The sequence below is a fragment of the Vanacampus margaritifer genome, chromosome 15 (genome assembly GCF_051991255.1).
Source record: "Vanacampus margaritifer isolate UIUO_Vmar chromosome 15, RoL_Vmar_1.0, whole genome shotgun sequence".
NCBI lineage: Eukaryota > Metazoa > Chordata > Actinopteri > Syngnathiformes > Syngnathidae > Vanacampus > Vanacampus margaritifer.
Genome location: NC_135446.1, coordinates 8,460,964 through 8,480,404, shown reverse-complemented (window position 1 = coordinate 8,480,404; position 19,441 = coordinate 8,460,964). Strand labels below are relative to the sequence as shown.

At 36.6% G+C, this 19,441-nt stretch overlaps 1 protein-coding gene across 2 annotated transcripts; it reads right to left on the bottom strand.

The window, feature by feature from the left end:
• Positions 1-2,029: 2,029 nt before the first annotated feature.
• Positions 2,030-19,441, bottom strand: LOC144035125 (basic helix-loop-helix ARNT-like protein 2). 2 transcript variants are annotated; one of them, XM_077544576.1, is made up of 17 exons: positions 19,228-19,441; positions 13,809-13,920; positions 13,689-13,727; positions 13,456-13,494; positions 12,224-12,381; positions 12,083-12,165; positions 11,895-11,987; positions 10,554-10,671; positions 10,318-10,467; positions 7,027-7,261; positions 6,493-6,599; positions 5,870-6,020; positions 5,724-5,782; positions 5,532-5,643; positions 5,056-5,137; positions 4,911-4,989; positions 2,030-4,244 (listed from the first exon to the last, which is right to left on the bottom strand). In XM_077544576.1, the coding sequence occupies exons 1-17, from the start codon at positions 19,268-19,270 to the stop codon at positions 4,084-4,086; spliced, it is 1,821 nt and encodes a 606-aa protein (XP_077400702.1). In that variant the 5' UTR covers positions 19,271-19,441; the 3' UTR covers positions 2,030-4,083. The 2 variants fall into 2 exon arrangements, with proteins under 2 accessions (XP_077400702.1, XP_077400703.1); XM_077544577.1 differs by having other exon boundaries at positions 5,724-5,779; positions 19,228-19,439.

The window sequence follows — 19,441 nt, the reverse complement described above, 5'->3', positions numbered from 1 at the left end:
TCTCAAAATTTCCACATTGAATTCCCAAATTAACTCATTTACTGCCATAAATTCATTTTTAAAAAAGGTTATTAAAAATTACCGGCAAGAGGCGATTGAAATTGTTAATTGTAATTAATCGCATGACTTCACTAGTTAACTCACGATTAATCACAAATTTTACATCTGTTCTAAATGTACAATGAAAAAAATTATATGTTTCCATAGTCTTGTTAACAAAATTGTGTGTGTGGGGGGTGTTAAACTAATAGAAATAGTTCAAATTAATTTTTGACGTTTATAACCGTCAATGGCAGTGAATCAATAAAAAAAAAAAGAAGAAGAAAAGATTATTACAAAATTCAGGGCATCAGGCGATTAAAGTTTTTAATTGTAATTAATCGCATGACTTTACTAGTTAACTCGCAATTAATCACAATCTGTTCTAAATGTACAATAAAAATTTATAGGCTTTCATACTATTGTTAACAAAAGTGGAAAAAATGTTTAACTAATAGAAATAGTTAAATGAATTTTTGACGTTTATAGCCGTCAATGGCAGTGAATGAGTTAAAGTGGAAATCAACCTTAAACGTTTTTTGACAATAACATGTTATATGTGACCTCACTAGTCTGAACATGACATTCTGATTAATATTACATTTGTGGAATATGAGTCATGAAACAAAATCCAGCCATTTTTATCCATCTCAGGGGGCGGCCATTTTGCCACTTGCTGTCGACTGAAGATGACATCACAGTTGCTCAGGCAACAACCAATCACAGCTCACCTGTTTTCTGAAGCTGCACTAGGATTGGTTGTTACCTGTGACCTGAGCAACTGTGATGTCATCTTCAGTCGACAGCAAGGGACAAAATGGCCGCCCCCTGAGATGGATAAAAACAGCTGGATTTTGCTGCTTAACTCATATTCCACTAACACAATATCAACCAGAATAGCATATTTAGACTAGTGGGACTGCATAGAACATATTATTGTCCCAAAAAAATATTGGGTTGAGTTCCCCTTTAAGAACTAATTTACATATTTAGATCCACTTTCTAGTTTCATCCACTTTCCTTTTTTTTTTTGCACAGGTGCCATCAGAGACCTGTCTGTCATGCTGATGCCTGTGTGCGTTTTCATCTCGTGCCTGTTCTACGTCATGTTCGCCAGCCTGATGGGCGTGGTCCTGTCACTTCATCAACAAAGCCCAGCGTACACAAGAGGCAACCAGGCCAGGCCACCCCTAAAGAGGCGGGCGGTGGTGAACGTGCTAACCGTGGTGGTGCCTGCCGTCATCACCTACACGCCCGTTTGCGCCTTGCTCCCTTTTCTTTTTTTGACCATCCTTGGTCGCCTGGAAATACAGCCAGTGATGTGTTACGCGTATCAGTTCTGCCAGTTGTTTCCGAGGCTGGGCGTGCTCATAGGGCCTTTCTTTTACATGGCCAAGGCAAAACAAATCTTTTGCGTGAAGGGGAAGATGAGCAGTGCACAGAGAATTGTGTCATGAGCATTTACATTGTGCAGATAGAATAGCCCCAAAATAAAAGACTGCAATTTGCTTCTTATTTATTTTTATTTTTTTGGGGGGGAGGAGGCTATTTTATTCCGCTCTTAAAATCATTTTAATTTGTTTTTCATTATGTTGTATAGTTTAAAAAAAATAAAGTACATTCCTACTATATTAAATACAATTATAGCTTTTGCATTGGTACACCTAAAGAGAAACTTTATTTTATCAATCAAGGAGTTTTGTTTGTGAATACGTTCCACATTTACATTACTTTTATATGGGGTTCAGTTTCGATTATGACATTTGTTTTGAAAATTCCGTAAGATCAATAAACGTTAAAAAGAAATGTATATCTGGTGTGTTTGCCTGGCTAGTTAATGTGCAATTATTCAGGTAGGCCTATTGCAATAAAATGGGAATACACCACTTGTCTTATTGTGATTTAATAAATCAGTGTGATGCAGGAGGTTTGTTTGTTGTATTTTATAGTTTTGCCCAGAAAAAAACAAAACAGCATGAAAGGAACTCAATTCCTACAAAAAAAAAGTACTTTACTTCCAAATTGAACTTCCTCTCCTTACAGCAGAAACATCAACAACATTTAGCACATACAAACAAGACGCGTTTGCTTCGGATAGCGGGTTCGAAGCCAAAGTTTTTTTCAAAGCAGCTTTGAAAGCCACGTAGCATTGTTGATTTTACACATTCTAAAACACAAGGCAACACAATCACATTATGCTTTTCAAGATTAGAGGACCCAGTGATTGAACCCGAGAAGTTTGCATGAGTTGGATGGAGGTTTTTCCTTCCTTCTTTCTTCTTTTCTTTTTTTTTTTACTCCCCATGATGATTTGTTTAAAATTCTCCAAATGTCTTGTTCTTTCGTCTAGCAATGTGCTGCTAACATTGAATGGCCTTTTCGACTACACGCAGTGTTTCAAAGTGACCTCCTCACAAATAAGAACAAATGTGCACAGAACCATGTTGCATATTCTCAGTAGCAAATTTGAGATAGGCTGACATTTTCGTTCACAAAAGGCTGTTGTGGTATTGGGACATTCAGCAACATACAAACAGACCATATATTAAATAAGTGGAAAGTAGCATCCGGACAACAGAGAAATTGCTAACGTGCTTTTCAACCTGCACTTTGCACAACTCGTCTGTGAGAAAATGCTCAGTAAACATCGTCCTACTAAATACATATTGGGCTTTCAAGTCTTTTCCCATATATCGATTATTTTTATTATGGCCCCTTCTGAAGTGGAAACTTCCAACCCGCCAGCAAATCTTCACATAACGGCAAATTCTCTACAGTAAGTAAGTGATATATCATGACAGTATAATAATCCAGCGGTGCTCAAACATTCCTTTACAGCACATTCACCTAATGCATTTTCTTGAGACCAGCTCCAAAAGTCTTTAAAGTTACATTTCACACAATAGTTTTTGATTTTAACCGCTAATACGGTGCAGTTAATAAATTAGAATTACCCTGTGCACTCATTTTTTAACGTGAATTGGGCCAAATATGATATTAAATAAATACAATTTCACCAAGGGGAGTCATTTTATTATGCTACATCCCAATAAGAGAGTTGAAAGGAAAATTTTGTTAGCATTAGCGTGAAGATGCCCAAGTGACTCACTTTATTCTGATGTGTAGAAAGAAAGAAAAAAATTGTTCCATCTTGGTGACAAGAAATTAATTCAATATAAAAAAAAACTAACTATTGGAATAAAGTGGACTGGGGCAATTACAGCTGTTTATTTTGAAAAATATAATCGTATATAATTTCATGTACAGTAAAAAAATTGTTTGTTTTTTTTGCTAAATAAATCTTAGTTTGGTATATTGGGCAAAGTATGGGCATTACAACTATTTTTAAAGTCAATTACATAGTTATTAAAAAATAATATGTCATCAAGGGAAACGAAAATATTGTTCAATTTGTTCTGATACAAACCCAAAAGTTGAGTTGCCTGCAGATGGCCATTAAAAAGATTTTTTAAACATGATATTAAATAAATATGAAGATAAAGGGGAGCAAAATATTAGCGTATTATGATCTGATATACCGCCAACAAATGGATTTGCTAGGTACATTATGATTCCAAACTGCATGCTTCTAATAACTTAACAATAGTTGAAGCAGTTGAAACGGTGCAATAAATCTCAAATGATGTGGTTTGGGTTTTTGTGAGGGTCATATAATAACAATAATAAAGTGATTGATGGTGGGTGGGCTGTAAATTAAGGCCTGAGGCATCATGTCCATATTTGCATAATGAGAAGAGTCTTGAATGACTCCACCAAAGATGATGAAGAAAGAAAAAAATACATTTGGTGATGGACACGCTGTAAAAACAAAAAAAACCCTTAAGTTTGTTATCCAGCAGCACTGCAAGTCATCAGTTGGAATTTTTTCCCATAGTCAAGCCATGGTAGCGGGGGGAAAAAAGTGACATTCTGTCTTTCAATCCCACCGGAAGACACATTCACGCCAAGTGCCGAACTCAACAATCGGGATGGTTTTTCGACGACTCTTTCGGTGGGGTTGGCTAGTGAGGCCGAAGTGGGGGCTCAGAAAGGCCAGTGTAATTCGTCAAAGTCCCCTGACTGGCCCATGTTTACGTCAGTCTCCAGTAAGCTCATGATGACCGCCATGGCCGCCTCATCGCTGCTAAAGCTACTCAGGCCCGGTAATAGAATGCTGTCCAAGTCCAAGTGCTGGGACGGCTCGCCTGGGACATGCAAAAATACACACCCACAGGTCGGGTTTAATGTTACCTGTCTGGATACTATATGTCCACAAAGGGATGCTTACTTCTTTTTTATTATTATTCATTTGCATTATTTGCAGGTTTTTATTTAATTTTCCCCATGAGAATCAATGAAAACTTACTTACTAGGATCCACCTAACACTTTTGCATAATTAATAGTCATATATATCATGGCAAAAAAACATATGCACATTTGAGTCACAAAAAGTTTTCCTGAGACATTACATTTTTTTCTCATTTCGCCCAAAAAAAAAAAATATACATTATAGATTTTTACTTTTTATATTGTCTATTCAGTTTAAAATATATATTTTTGCATTATTAAAAATGTATATATTTTTATATTTCATATTTTTAAACAATCTAGTATTTGTGTTTTTATATGCAATTAAATGACTTTTTTAAATATTTGTTGAAAAAGTGTTTTTTAATTATTCTCTACTTCTTTTTTTTTGATTTCTTACATTCGTTTTCATTGATAAATGTAATTTCATCATCAGGAGATGAGCATTTTGTCTTTTCACAAAGACTGTATCTTAGGTAACTAAAAAACTAAATTAACATAATTGTCATTTTTCCTCTTATATACTATTAATAGCTACGATGTTCCTTTTCTAACGGGTTACCTGTCATTTCAGAAATGCTGGGAACTGCCTCTGTCTTCGACTCGGATGAACTTCCTGCTTCGTCCTCTCGGCTCGACAGCTGTAAAACAACAAGTATGAATTTTCGGCATTGGTTTTCGGCATGGCATTAATTCAAATCACTCACACTTCGGCTTGCTTGCGGGGATTCTGCTCCACTGTGGGCTGCCCCAAACGGACTGGACACACTTGATGGGGATGAGTTTGCCCTGTTCACAAATATGGAGAAACAATATAAATATTCTGCATATGCATGCACGCCTTTTTGGATGAAACGAAAATAACCTAGAATGTCCAACTGATTCATGTTTTTTTCCCCCAGTACTTATGTCATAAACTGTCAACAGAAAGTTGCAACAGAGATGCAGAGAGACTGGAAAAGTCACTGAAAGGCACTGAAGGGGATTTTGCCATTTAGCTCCTTGTTAGAGAAGTTGTGGAAAAACTACAGAATTATTTCAAAGTTGGCCATTCTAAAATTTAGAGACAGTGTAATCGCCTGTAAAGGTTAAAGTGCTTAATTTATTTATTTATTCATCCTGAAATGTTATCCGAAAGCCAAACATATCTAACTTAAGTGTCCTTTTGGAGTTATTATATTACCTGTAGGAATCAATGAGTTCATTTGCAATTTGTGTCCCGAGGCTGCCTGCGTAGATCATTTTGCCCACTCCACTTGTGAGGCCTGGAATAATCGCTAAATGTTTTGATTCCTCTGTGGGACAATAAGAAACCATTTTTAAAAAAAGATCAATAGAAAGCGCACGGTATTTTAAATGAGATTATTTCTGTTACCCTGGGGACCTTTGGAGCAGCCTGCTGCCTCATCATCTTTTGTGTGACTGGGCCCCCTGCTGGTGAAAACAGGTAGTTCATGGTCAAATGGTAGCAGTGTGATAAGAAGGAAAAAACAAATGTAAAACTGTGACGTCAAAACTTACGAGACAACCCGGTTTAACGACACGACAAACTCGACTTCTTTGGTCCACGGGTTTGTGAAACTAAACCACTGACTTTGGAGTGAAACGTAGGGGCCGTATTTTGTTTTGAACTTGTAGCACTTCGTCTCCAGCTTCTCTTTGCTGCGCAGAACTGCATCGACAACGGACAATGTCAAGAAATGTGCAAATACTTGCAAGTGTTCTCATGTTGTTTTTGACTGTTTATCCTGTGCAAAAAAAAAAAAAACTGTTAAAAGCGCCTTTTCTAATGTTAAGTGTGCACTTTGGCTCAATTTAAAATATGGGGAAATTGCTGGAGTTTGGCCCAGTGTTGCACTGATGATTCCGGAAAAGCACTGAGTGCAAAAACAGATTATTTGTCAAAATTGGAACTTTACTTTGAGTTCAACTGACATTTAACTTAAAATCAACAACAACTGGAGTTAGCCTAGTCTTGTTCTCAGGGGTTCAAAGTTAGTTCCATGTCCAAAAAAGTGGTTCAAATAGGCTATGGCTAAAAAGCTCGGAGAATACTGACTTCATTTCGTCAAATAGTGACTTAAAAAACATCATGTTGCTTTTTAATGCCAAAAATTGAAATGTAATCCACCATGCTCCATCACCTTGCCTGTGTTTTTCTGCCAGGTGTTGCAGGTCATCCTGGTGGAAGTACTCATAAGAAGACGTGCCCAAAATTTCTTGCGGGAGATAACCAATGACAGTCGTCGCTCTGTGGCGGAAACAAAGGAGGATTTAAATAATAATAATAATAATAATAATAATAATAAAACAGAGTTTGTTTGTGCAGGTTATTTATTGAGGGGGTATCTAGCATGGATTGATTGAGCCTCCAACATGTCCACATGCACTCATCAGTCAGCCACGCATATGGGAGAAGCCAATTCACTGTACTTAGGTGGTGAAATTATGTCCAAGAATAGAGGATATTTTCATGTGGCCGCCATCAAGTTGCTCCCTCTGAGAAACAACGGCAAAGACACAAAAATATTATTTTCTCTAGGAACCCTTGACAAAGTCACACATCTCTGCCATTGCTTTCTCAGTGGAACTCTGAAGTCAGGCTCATGACAACAAAAAAAGCTAAACGGGCCACCGAGTCCAGGGAAAATTTGAGAAGAGAAAAAAGGCAAACTCACTGTTGCTCTACAAAAGTGAACTTGCCGTCGATGGCACAGCGAGTCACAAACTGGGTGGGCTTGACTTTGACGTCTTTGGGGGGCTGGTGGGACGCGTGGCCCTGCAAGCGGCACATGGTCACCAGGCAGGTGAGGCCCGAGGCATCCTTCTCGGCGTCGGCCTCTGAGTCCAGGTCACTCCTGGGCCAGCTGCGCATGTAGCCGGTGCAGTGGAGGGTACAGTATCTGCTCGAGTCTGGGGGCACACAGTTGACAACTTCAACTACACTCAAATGGAGTATTTTGTAGCTTTCAAAAGTAATAATAATAATAATAATAATATTTAAAAAAACGTTTCTAAATGATTAAATACAAGAACATTGTACTTAAAAACATGATTTACTATTTAATTCAATGATTCTTTCTCATACCACTAGAGGGAGCCCGGGTACCATTCCAGATCCTCAATTTACATTTTTTAAATGAGCAAATGTCAGTATTGTCTGATATTGTTAATAAAAATTAATAAAATACCGATTAAAAATAATATTATTGTTTGTTATTTTAAAATATTGTGAATATTTTTTATTTTGAAATAGAATATTGTCATTGCAGTGCACAAATGTAGTTTTCACACACACACACACAAAAGATAAATTAATAATCATCATGATCTTTCCACTCCAACATTTGTCACCTATCAATACTATTATTTTTTATCATTGGTTGCATGTATTCTTTTTTAAATACGATTTTAGAATTGTGATAATTTAGGTATTAACAATCAATCACATAAAATTACAGGTGCTCTATTTCAACATTTATCATCCATGATTGGTCAACTATTGGAAATGCCTGCATGAGGTATTACAGTGCCCCCCCTCCCCCTTTAAAAAAAAACTATATATATATATACATATATATATATATATATATATATATATATATATATATACACTAGTAGTAGTACTATGACACTTTAAATCATTATTAATTGTATATATTGAACTTTTCAAAGTAAGTATTCAATAATGATTTAGGTAGGGAAAAAATAATTTTCTTTTATAACGGATTTTAAATAGCCTACTGTACATGCAACAATATGTAGATTTAGTACCACTATCTGCAGTTCTTATATTTCCCACTAGATGTCGCTGCCTCTCCTTGTCCGTGCCCAATTAGAAGTATGTCCTGTCGTTTCATTAAACGCCTTCTCGCTCGTCTTTTTATTTGTGGTTATACAATGCTATAACACTGACCTACTTCCCGTGTTCCTTCCTCTATTCAATCAACGCAGCCCACATTGTACAAAGTTAGGAAAAAGGAAACATCATTTATGACGAGTCTACATTTATCGGTCATTGGCTGCTTTCTTTCCACTAATCACTTGTGTGGGCTAAATTGTATGGTTGGGACCTTTACCTTGACTTGGTATTGCAAATACGTGTAAGTGCAGACAATGAACACAACATTCAGAATTTTAGCCTGACAATAGTTGCATATATTCAAGTCCATGATTGCTTCTTTTCAAACTAGTTCATGAATGGCCACGGTGGAAAAGAGAGCAAGGTCAAGAGAAGAGGTTTGATTTTATAGCGTCAGTGAGCTCCTCAATGTTTATTTCTGTCTTGCCTGAATCACAACAACAGCTTGAGCTGCTTTCAGCTGATGTGTTAAGTCAACGGGTGCAACTTTTCATTTATTCTTTTACATCTAAATCAGAATGTGTTTCATCAAGAGTGATTTTTTTTTTCACCACACCATCCCTTTTGGCAATACATAGAAAAAGGTTCAATGAGGTCCTTCTAAGAAAAGTCACTCCACATTTCCTGCATTCACATTGATCATAGTTATCTTTCTTGGATATTATAGTTGAGCCTTCTTCATGTCACAATTTATAACCATTGTACAGCCACTTTATAAATGCCGATTACATATGCTGTGCAGAATTCCAGGATATGAAAATCGCCCTTACAGAATACATTATTAATAGAACAAAATGTATTCCCATTACTCCATTCTACTAAGAGGTGTGCTTAATAATGGTGAGTTCTAATTTTAAAGATTAGTTCTTGTTTGTTTGTTTGTTTATCAGTCGGCATGTTTTTATGTGACACCTGTCCATGGACCTTGGCACAAAAAGGTTGGGGACAACTGTGCTAAAAAAAATCAATCAATTGACTTTGACTCATCAGCACATATTCCAAAACCGACTACTGGTAATCTAACGCATTACTTTTTCCAGTCAAGCAATCCCACAGCAGTTACTAAACTGCACACGCAAAATAGATTTACGTCAACTTAACGGTGGCGTCGGTTTTTCAAAGAGTAGTAGTACCTTTCCCCACCAAAGGCGATGGAGAGGGATTACAAAAAAGTCTTGTTTTTAACTCATTTGCTCCCAAAAACGTATAGATACATTCTATTTTAAGTATTACCAGTGTCCCAAAGATGTATTTATACGTTTTAATGTTGTTTTCTTTATGCTAGACCGTACAGAAGGCTTTGATGCAGCCTCTCAACTGCAGAGAATGGTTGAAGAAATGGTAGTTATTACAAAAACGGCCAGCAAGTGGCAGCAGAGCAAAAGAGATCAACCAGGGTCATGTTGAAACAAAGCTGTTCTCACCACAATTTGAAATAGATTTGTGAATAATGATGAAACTTAGCTATATTCTAATGCTAATTGCTGCAAAATAGAAACAGATAGAAATATGCTTTTTTTTTCCTGATGAAAGAAGAGACTCTAATCTTTCTTTTGGGTAGGTTCCATGTTTTTATAGCAATAGAACACAATATTCTGTGGGCCTTGCAAGATCAGTCAAAATTGAGTAAAACAGCCAGGAGTGAAGGGGGTTGCTTCAGTGAAAATGGCTGCAAGTAAATGAGTTAAATAAAAAGTAATTAAGGTATGTTAATAAGGATGTCTTTATTTTATTTTTAGTACAAACAAATTATATTTTCATTAAAAAATGCCCTTCCAATTACGTAACAAAACCTGGTGTCATTTTTATGTGAAGCAGGGTCGTTTGTATCTGCTAATGTACCTTTCTAGTAATCTAATTTAGTTCATTTTAAACTCAAGTAATCAGTAAAGTAACTAAGTTACTTTTTTAAGTAAGTAATTTGTAAAGTAACTAAATTACTTTTCAAGATAACCGTGGTAACACTGACTGACCAGACTACAAAAAAATTTCAGACGTTCAACCACTACTTTAAATTTAATTAAGAAAACTCATGGCATTTGATGGCAACAATGATGATTTTTATGCTATCTTTATTATGAATCTTTTTCCATCTACGTTGACCCACCTTTCTTAATGGAAGCAGTGGGTAGTGTGCGCTTGTCCTTGTGCTTTCCCTCCACTCGATTGTGCTTCATGCGGCAGAAGAAGGAGCGTTTGGCTCCGGTGGACAAGTGAGACGCCGTGACGGGCGCGTCCGTGTGGACGGGCACGCCGGCTGTACACACAAAAGTGCACATACAACGTTCCATTCAGCGCTCCTCCCACGGTGGACTTGACTCATCGTCATGACGACAGACTCACTGGCAGCATCGATGAGGCGTTGCTGGTGGTTCAACTCGGACGACGACAGCTGCTCCTTCACCTTGCTGATGTCTTTGTGGTGGATGAAGTCAAACAGACTTTGGCCTGTCAGCTCCACCTGTTGCCGCAAACAGTGATACATTCATTAGTGCTGTTTTGGTTGAGCGCAAACAAAAATGCATCTGCAATGGAGAGCCAACATATTGTGTTTTAATTAAAGTGATGTTTTGTTTTATTGGTATGTTTGACTGTATATATACTGCAGCTCAAAATAACACAATAAACACTCAAGTGATTATAAGTAGATGAATTAAAAATTACATTTCAAATTCATTTATTTATTAAGAAAAATGATATTTCAAATAGAGTAGAGAAATTCATATAATATATGAATCAATTTTTTTTTACACAAAAGGTTCCACGTCCAAAATTATTATTATTATTATTATTATTGTTATTATATGAATAGGGTGGAATGGAAAGCAACCATTATAATTTTTAGGGGAAATAATCACATTTAAACTTTTATCATGCAAACGATATAAAAATATCCAACATTTTCCGTATATCTCATTTTATTTTTATTTCATTTTCTGTGTAAGAATACAGAATAATAATTAGGGGCGTCAGGGGATACATTTTTTTTTATCGTAATTAATCACATAGCTTCGAATCTGTTCTAAATGTCCACTAAAATATTTTATATATTTTTTATATATTTAATATTTATATATTGTTTTCATACTCGCGCTAACATGAAAGTGGAAAAACGTTAAACAGAAATATGGCTGCATCTTTTAGTCATTGATACAGTAATTTTATAATAATTCATAAAATTTAGTTAAAATTAAAAAAGATGTACTGTACTGTAAAAAAACACAAGTGTGGTATTGATTTGTGTTGAGGTCATTCTTTCTGCCACTAGATGGCATCATTTCATTTGTAAGATGTTGGGGAAAGCTCAGTGCATTTATCTTTTCATATTAAGCTATCTAATCTTTAACATGAAGTAAAATGTGAAATTCTGCTCATTTTTAAAATTGTAAAACACAACTTGACCCCAGTCTCCACAAATATATGCATTATTATTAAATGTATTACTGCTAAATTTTGACGTGACGTAACTGCTGCGTTGCGACTGGAATTTCCTCAGTAAAAGCTTTCCAAGTCCTTAACTGCACATTTAAAAAAAATTGTGGCATTAAAGGAACTTGAAATTAACGCACTCATTTTTACATTCCTAATAATAATAAGAGTCTAATGGTTTTGACATATTGTCATTTGTTTGTCAACACTGAAAAAATGTCAATGTTTGTTTTGCCAACATGAACATGCACCCACCCTGCTGAAGTTGAGGATCTTGCAGACGGATTCGGAGATAAACAAAATTTTCGCTCGGTCGCAACTTACAACTAACAGGAAACCGTCTGCAACCTGGAACGGACACAAAGATGAACATCAACAAAGAGATGAATCGGGATTTGTTTTTACAATGAGAACAGATGATGTCAGTGAATTGAAGCACTAACCCTGAGTAAAAGGTGCCTGAGGTCATCATGAGGGAGGATGGAGGGCTTGCAGGCGGCATCGGCGAACGCGCTGCCTGACCCGGCTGGAAAGAAATGAGGGTGAAACTAAAATTCCCAGGAATTGCTTGTGGCGCAGCGTACCTTTAAGGGCTTTTAGGTGCTGCACGGCCTTCCGCAGCACGGTCAGTTTGTCCAGTTTCCGTGTCATTGGCTGACAGGCGGGAATCATGGCGGCTAACTCGTCGATGAGGTTGTTCATTTTGTCTCGCCGCCGCTTCTCAATCTGCCGGTGAGGTTGCCTGGAATACATACACAGTACATCTTGAGTAGAAGTAAGGAAGTGTTTTGCCCTTTATACAAAAGGCAATCCTATTTTAGTTATGTTGCTATTTTAATGCACAAGTGCCCCCTCTGGTGGCATCTTGGTGCCAAGAAATCAAAGTAAGTTAACCCCTTCAGATCAGCATTTTTTCTGCTGGACTTTTTTAAAAAATTTTTTTTAATGATTTTGATTCTTTTCCCACATAAGAATAGCATGGACACTTTTTTTTGGGGGGGGGGGGGGGGGGTTATCTCATGTTTTTATTTGTTATAGTGCAGTGGTTCTCAAACTTTTCCCCCTAACCAGCGCAAAGCATTTCTGATTGAAGAAAATAAATGAATAAATAAATAAATAAAACCGAGTGCTGTGCCATCATTGTCTGATTTATTATTAAAATTTGGAACACTATTTGTATTTATGTGGTCTCTACTATTTGGAAATAAAAAGATAAAACTAAATAAATAAATAATTTAATTATAAATAAGATTTGTTCACATACAGATTATTATCAACATAAAGTGTCATCTTTTGGGATCATAGTAAAGCTCTGTTCTAAAAAAGAAATAATTCATTGAATTTTATATAAATAAAGTGATTGACAGGTGATTCTAGGTGGCATATGACAAGGTGGGTTAAACCATTCTGGTATGGGGGGGGGGGGTGATGCTGGGTTTTTAGGACACTGAAATTCAATTGCCTACTTAAGATGAAATTCATTTTATGAATGTATATATATATATATATATTAGAAATGTTTACATGTACTTTTTAAATACATTTTAAAATCTTATGTGACCGCCAGGATAGTAAGGCTGTAATGTGTTGCAAACTTACCGTGCTTATATGTATCTTGTGATTGGTTAGCTAGGATCCAATCATGAACCAGAAGTGTTGACATCATGCAAATGATGTGTTTGTATTGTTTTAGACACGCAAATATGTCATGTCCACTGCAATCATCTATGGGTCCGAATTAAGGCATTAAGACAAACAGTCCTTTGTGTAAAATATGAGCCCTGGCTCATATTTTGGGTGGGTTTAAAAAAAATACCTGAAGCATTTAATTTTGGCTTGCTGATCATCTTCTGATCTGTAAAACAGAAGGGAAAAAATAGCTTTGAATGGTTTCGTTATAATAAGAGTATAAAGTATGAAAAAGAGTCATTCCAGAACCGTTGATATCTGAGCTGGATGAGCCAAATTGTTTATTATCCATTTTTCTTAAAAACACGCCAAAAATTGTCCTCCAATTCTGGAATGGCCCACAAATAATTCAAAATTTACCTGTCGGGGTCTTCATTCATTTGGAAGTCCAGACCCTGGCTGTTAGATTACAGAACATCTCAGTAAGTATACTGTCTGAGCAATCTTTTACAATTTGTGTGATTGTACTGGTCGCCTTACTGCACAAGGGCGTCCAACATGTCGTCCACATCACCCTTGCGCTTCCTTGGCAACTCGGCGGCAGGCAGCAAAGTGCTGGCTTGGCTCGGCCCTTCCTCCTCCGCGTTGCCACCTAGCAAACACACACACACACCAAGCTTGAGTCAGTGTGGGCAGCCTCCCGTGTCTATTAATAACACACAGCGGTTTAGAGGTGCAAATGGAAGCGACAAAACAAGTGGCAAACAAGCAGTAATATTATGTTAGTCGATGATTGAAGGAAAATGGCCGCTCGATGACCAGGTTTGTATTTCTATGCTGATACTTATGTTACTCTCTGTATAAATAAATGTAAATGTCGCACAAGAGCAGAAAATACATATTAAATATTATGGCAAGCCACTATAACTGTAGCATGGGCCAAAATATACACTCAAAAGTAACCCAATTATGCATCAAAAATGGACCAATCCACTTTATGGGTCAGTTTGACCCAACTTTGAGTCAAGAAATGTGTCTTTTAGTGTAAAAAAAAAACCTCATAAATATTGGTCAGATGCTTTACTTGGGTCAAGAAAATGGGTCATTTTGTATAAAACAACCCAGAAAGTAGAGGATCGGTCCATTTTTGACCCAGAGTTGGGTTATTTTTTTACCCAACTGTTTTTAGAGTGTAAGAGCATTAAAAAAAACTGTAGTAAATAATAATTCAGTTCAAAATTATTAATTATGCACTGAAGTATTAGAAATTTTACCTAAAGAAATGTTTAATAATAAATAGCGCTTAAAAATGCAAATATAGTCAACTTAAGTTACCGGTAAATATACGTAGGTGATAGGTGATTCTTTTGCATACCACTAGAGGGAGCCTGTGTACCACACTTTGAGAATCACCGCAGTAGACAATTGCCAATAAAAGGAATAAATAAGGCAATAAAAGTGAAGTCAGTCTAAATGTACTGTGTGTATATTAGAATAGCTTTAAAATGTAAATATGTAAATAGAATAAAATATGTCAAATGACAGGATTGTTTGTATTTTTTTGTAATAGTGCATATTTAAAGAGTGCCAAGAATCACGATGGTTCAGTGTACTTGTACCGCAAAATATAATTCCATTTTAAAAAGCACATTAAATAACATTAAATTAAAAGTAAAATTAAAACATGTGTAACACATTGTCAAGAATTATTGTAATTTAGTACATTTGTTTGACAATAAAAAATTAAAAAAAATCGGGGGTGGGGGCGGTGGGGTCCAGGGATCAAAAGTTCATGGAAAGAATGTTCTGATTTCTCCACACTGTTTAGTTTCCTGCTAGGCTAGCCCAACATACACCTTCCTTAAACACACACACACACACACACTGAGCTCTGCACAGCTGTCACGTGTTGTACTAGGTGTGAGCTAGCAGCACTTGCTAAAGGTTTGTGAGCCTCAACTATGCGTCAGTCCAGAAAGCACGTGAAGGTAAATTGGGTTTGGGCTATCATCTTACCTAAATCTTATATCACGCTGTAACACTGACCTACTTCCAAACTCTCACACTTTTCGGCAAAAAAAAAAAAAGTCTTGCTATGGAAACGTTAACCTTGGCTGACCCATACCCCCCCCGCCCCGCCCCCCTCATTCATCCCACCGATAACTTCACCTGCAACCAATCTAGCACAGATTATTTTCACTTTTCACCACAACCAATGACATGATTCTCATTAATCTCTCGTTGGGAATTTAGTGGGTCATCAGTGACGCAAAAAGAAGAACGTGTGAGCTCGCTGGCTCGCTTTCTTCCGCCCACTACGCCATCGCGCGCTCACACTGTCACATCCTGCGTCATCCGCCGTTTCCCTGGAACTCCACGCCAGCCAGGCTCAAACGTGCCGTGGGGACGAGCTGCCATGTTGTGATTGTAACGAGAGAGGAGAAAACACTACACGGAGCCAAATACACACAGCAAAACCCAAAGGAGATCATGCATGATATGAGCCGACTTTATATTGGGGATTATCACATCCCACATGGATAACTACAAGGTATTTGGTGGTGGGAGTCAACTAGATCTTTTTTCACTCACATTCATTATTGAAACACTCTCACACACACCTGAAATAGTTTTTGCTCAAAGTACACGTGAAATGATTTTACTGAAACTACTAATCTCATGCGCACCAGTTATTTTAGTTAAGGGTGCATTGTGCCGTTTAAAAATTTAATATTAAAGCTTTTTCAACATCACGCATGCTCCACCAATGCCCAGATGAGTACGAAAAGCCCTGACTGTTCTACTCCGACTGCACCTATCAGCTTTTATCTTCCCTTTTCCAGTTTCTTTGGGCAGGGGCAGAGTTTTGCCTACCTCATTTGAAATCACGTCTTTGTTTGTCAACCGTGGCTGTCGCTTTAAGATCGTGCACGTACTCGCACGCGGCTGACACAGATGCTGCAGTTGCGCTTTGGGCCAGAGGTGGCAGCCATGAGTAAAAAAAAAGGGACAAACTTCACAAAGATCCTTTATAGAAAAACTAATGAAAAAAGACTAAAATTACTTTTTAAAAAATGAAGCATTTTCGAGAGGGGATTATAACTTATAAAAACTAACAAACCCACTCTGGAAACTAATCAAAACCAACTAAATTAAAAAATGAAAATTCCAAAATTATTATAACCATTTGTTTTTTTCACTCACATACACAAGTGAAATGCTCTCATACACATTACTGAAAGGTTCTCATAATGATTTTTTTTTTCACTCACATATTTACATACACAAATAAATCGCTTTTTTTTTTTAAATCGTTTTTATGCCGTTTTACTCTTTCAGTTTTGAGATTCCCCCCATGACTCTTCACAGAACAACAAGCACATGTTTCTGAGGAAACCTGTGCAAATGTGGTGGAAACACATTGTAACCTTTGTCTCATTGTTGTCCCAGTATGGAGACATCGCAGAAACATTTGGTACACCCCACTGCATTTAATGACAACAACTCATACGTTTTTTAACATCAACATTGTGCTTCCTGGTATTATTAGAATGGCATTACAATCTCATTTCAACATGTCGTTATTAACTTTCAGGGACAGAAACACTGTGTGTGCGTGTGCGTGTGCGTGTGCGTGCGTACGTGCATGCGTGCGTGTCCTTCTACCGGAGGGAGCCTTCAGCCTTGACACATACAAAGTACAGTTTGTTCTAGGTTATTTCTGGGTGACACAAACACCAGCAAAGCCTTTCTACATGGTAAAAATGTCTTGCAAAAATACTTTTTAAAAAATTAAAATTAAATTAAAAATTAATCCCATGCTCAGTAATCTTTAACTGGGTCCACTGTAAAGCCTTTTGAACACATGAAAAACAACAACACAAGGCGGGGAAAAACACTGCCATAACATTAAAAAAAATAATTATTTTTTGAAATATTTTTATTAAGTGTTAACAATGTGTTTCGTTTTAATCTAATAGTGCTAGTTTCACTTTTGCACTCCCAAAAATATCTTCCTAAAATGTGTGTGCTGTTATTGAGCTACAAAAGAAAAAAACAACCAATTTAAAATACGTTCAAGTGTGGTTCTAAATGTTAAGGACATTTGTGATATTTTCCATCAGAAAGAGACCTTTCTTTTTTTAAGGAAAAAGTTGGAAAATACAGTTAATAGAGAAAACATACTGGTCGCTTAGTCAAGTGACGTTTTTGTGATTTAATACTCAGAAAATATGAAAGGGAAAAAAAACAGCCTCTTGTTAATAGCATTGCGGCAATACATAGCAATATGCATTACATGACACATTACTCCACTAATAAGTTTATATTGAACTTGGCTTGTTCACACACACAAAAAAATGGTTTTATGTATTATTATTAGACAATGTGTTTTTAAAAATATATATATTAGTTGTAGTGATAGTAGTTTACTGTACTGTATACTTTAATAATAAAAAATATCATTCATAGTCCTCATAGTTTGGTAAATTTATTGAAAAATACACACTTATTTTGTATTATATTTTTGTTATTATTAAATATTAATGCTTGTAAGACAAGATCGTCATGAGTTTTTTTCTTTTTTCTTATATTAATTATAAAATGCTGTAATTTGACTTTTATGTGTACGACTGTATTCTGTGTGAAGCACTTTTTCTCGGGGTTGGAGAATTCAAATCACAACTTCAATGTTGATTTATTTTACTGCCAAATGTATACAAGTGAACCTAAAGATGGAGGATTTTCATTACATTAGTCTTTATTTTTCACTATACTCTTAATCGAAAGCCATTACAAAATAAAGATGTCCCTATTTTAGGAGTCTAATCTAAATATGCACTAATTAAACCATAAATACTTGCTGCACCCACAAATTGTATATATATATATATATATATATATATTTATTTTTATTTTTTATTTTTATGAATTGGTTCTCGCGACGTTTTACAGTTTCTTGATTTTGTCTACCTCTATTGGCGGAAATGAGGAACTGCCGCTCAACTGATCTACTGACCCACTTTTCCCCGTGCCGCACGAGACCAACTTAAGCCCCTCGTGGACCGTTAGATAAAAGTATAAAAAAAATAGACTAGTAATTAAAAATAAGTAAGCGCGATAAACATCAAACGATTCCTCAGTGGTCGATTTATCATATTTAGCCATCTGATAAGGACGTTGTGTCGTCATGGTTACACTCACGTGCCGACGTGAGGTATGTCGGACGAGCAAAGCCACCACCCCTCCCTCCCAAATAGATGGTGCGTTCCGTGACTACTGAGAAGTCGGAAAGTTCCATTTAGCAGCTTCCAAAGAATACATAGTTATAGTTTTAAATGAGGGAAAGCGTTCATAGTAAACACTTGATATGCTGAACACCAATAGTATGAAAACTTATCTTTAAATTGGTAGCATTTCACATTTTTTTTGTTTTGCTACGAAATTGCTTCACACGGTGTTTGGTTACATTTTATATAATATATGCAGATGTGTGATTTAATTTGTGTAGAATTTGTTCATCTCTATGACTTTGGGGTAAATTAATGAAAGTGGAATTGGCGTTCCGATGCACTATTCCTAGGGAAAGTCATAATTTCGAGTGTTATAGAACGCAACACAAAGTCAAGCTTGTAGTACGGAATTAATGAATGGGTAAATTTGCCGGTTTATAACCGGCGTTTTTGTTGTTATTGTAGTTTTTGTTTGCGGTAACTTACACGAACGACGTCCAACTAAAATCAACACATTAGCTATTTTAAAATATATTATTGTTTTATGCCAGTTGTGGCGTTGAACACCACTTAGTTTCCTGCTCCCCAAAATAAGCGTCATATTAATCCGAAATAACGTCGTAAAGGTTTACACTTTGGCAATTAAAACTATTCCAAAGTGTTGAAAACGACACATGAGGGATAAATGACTCAAAGGTTATGGTTGTTTATACTGGGGTGCCCCTTACCTGCCAGGCAGTCCGCGGAACCCCCGGAGCCTCCGTCCGACATGGCCGAGCGAGAGGAGCCGATGTCCGGGTGAGGGCTTTACGGTGCACCGCGGCGCATGTGGAGGAGCCGAGCGTGAGAGGAGAGAGCAGCGAAAAGCCGGCGACTTGTATAATTGACTTCATTTTTGTCTTCCCCTCCCACCCTTCTTGCGTGTGTGCTTTTTTTTTTTTT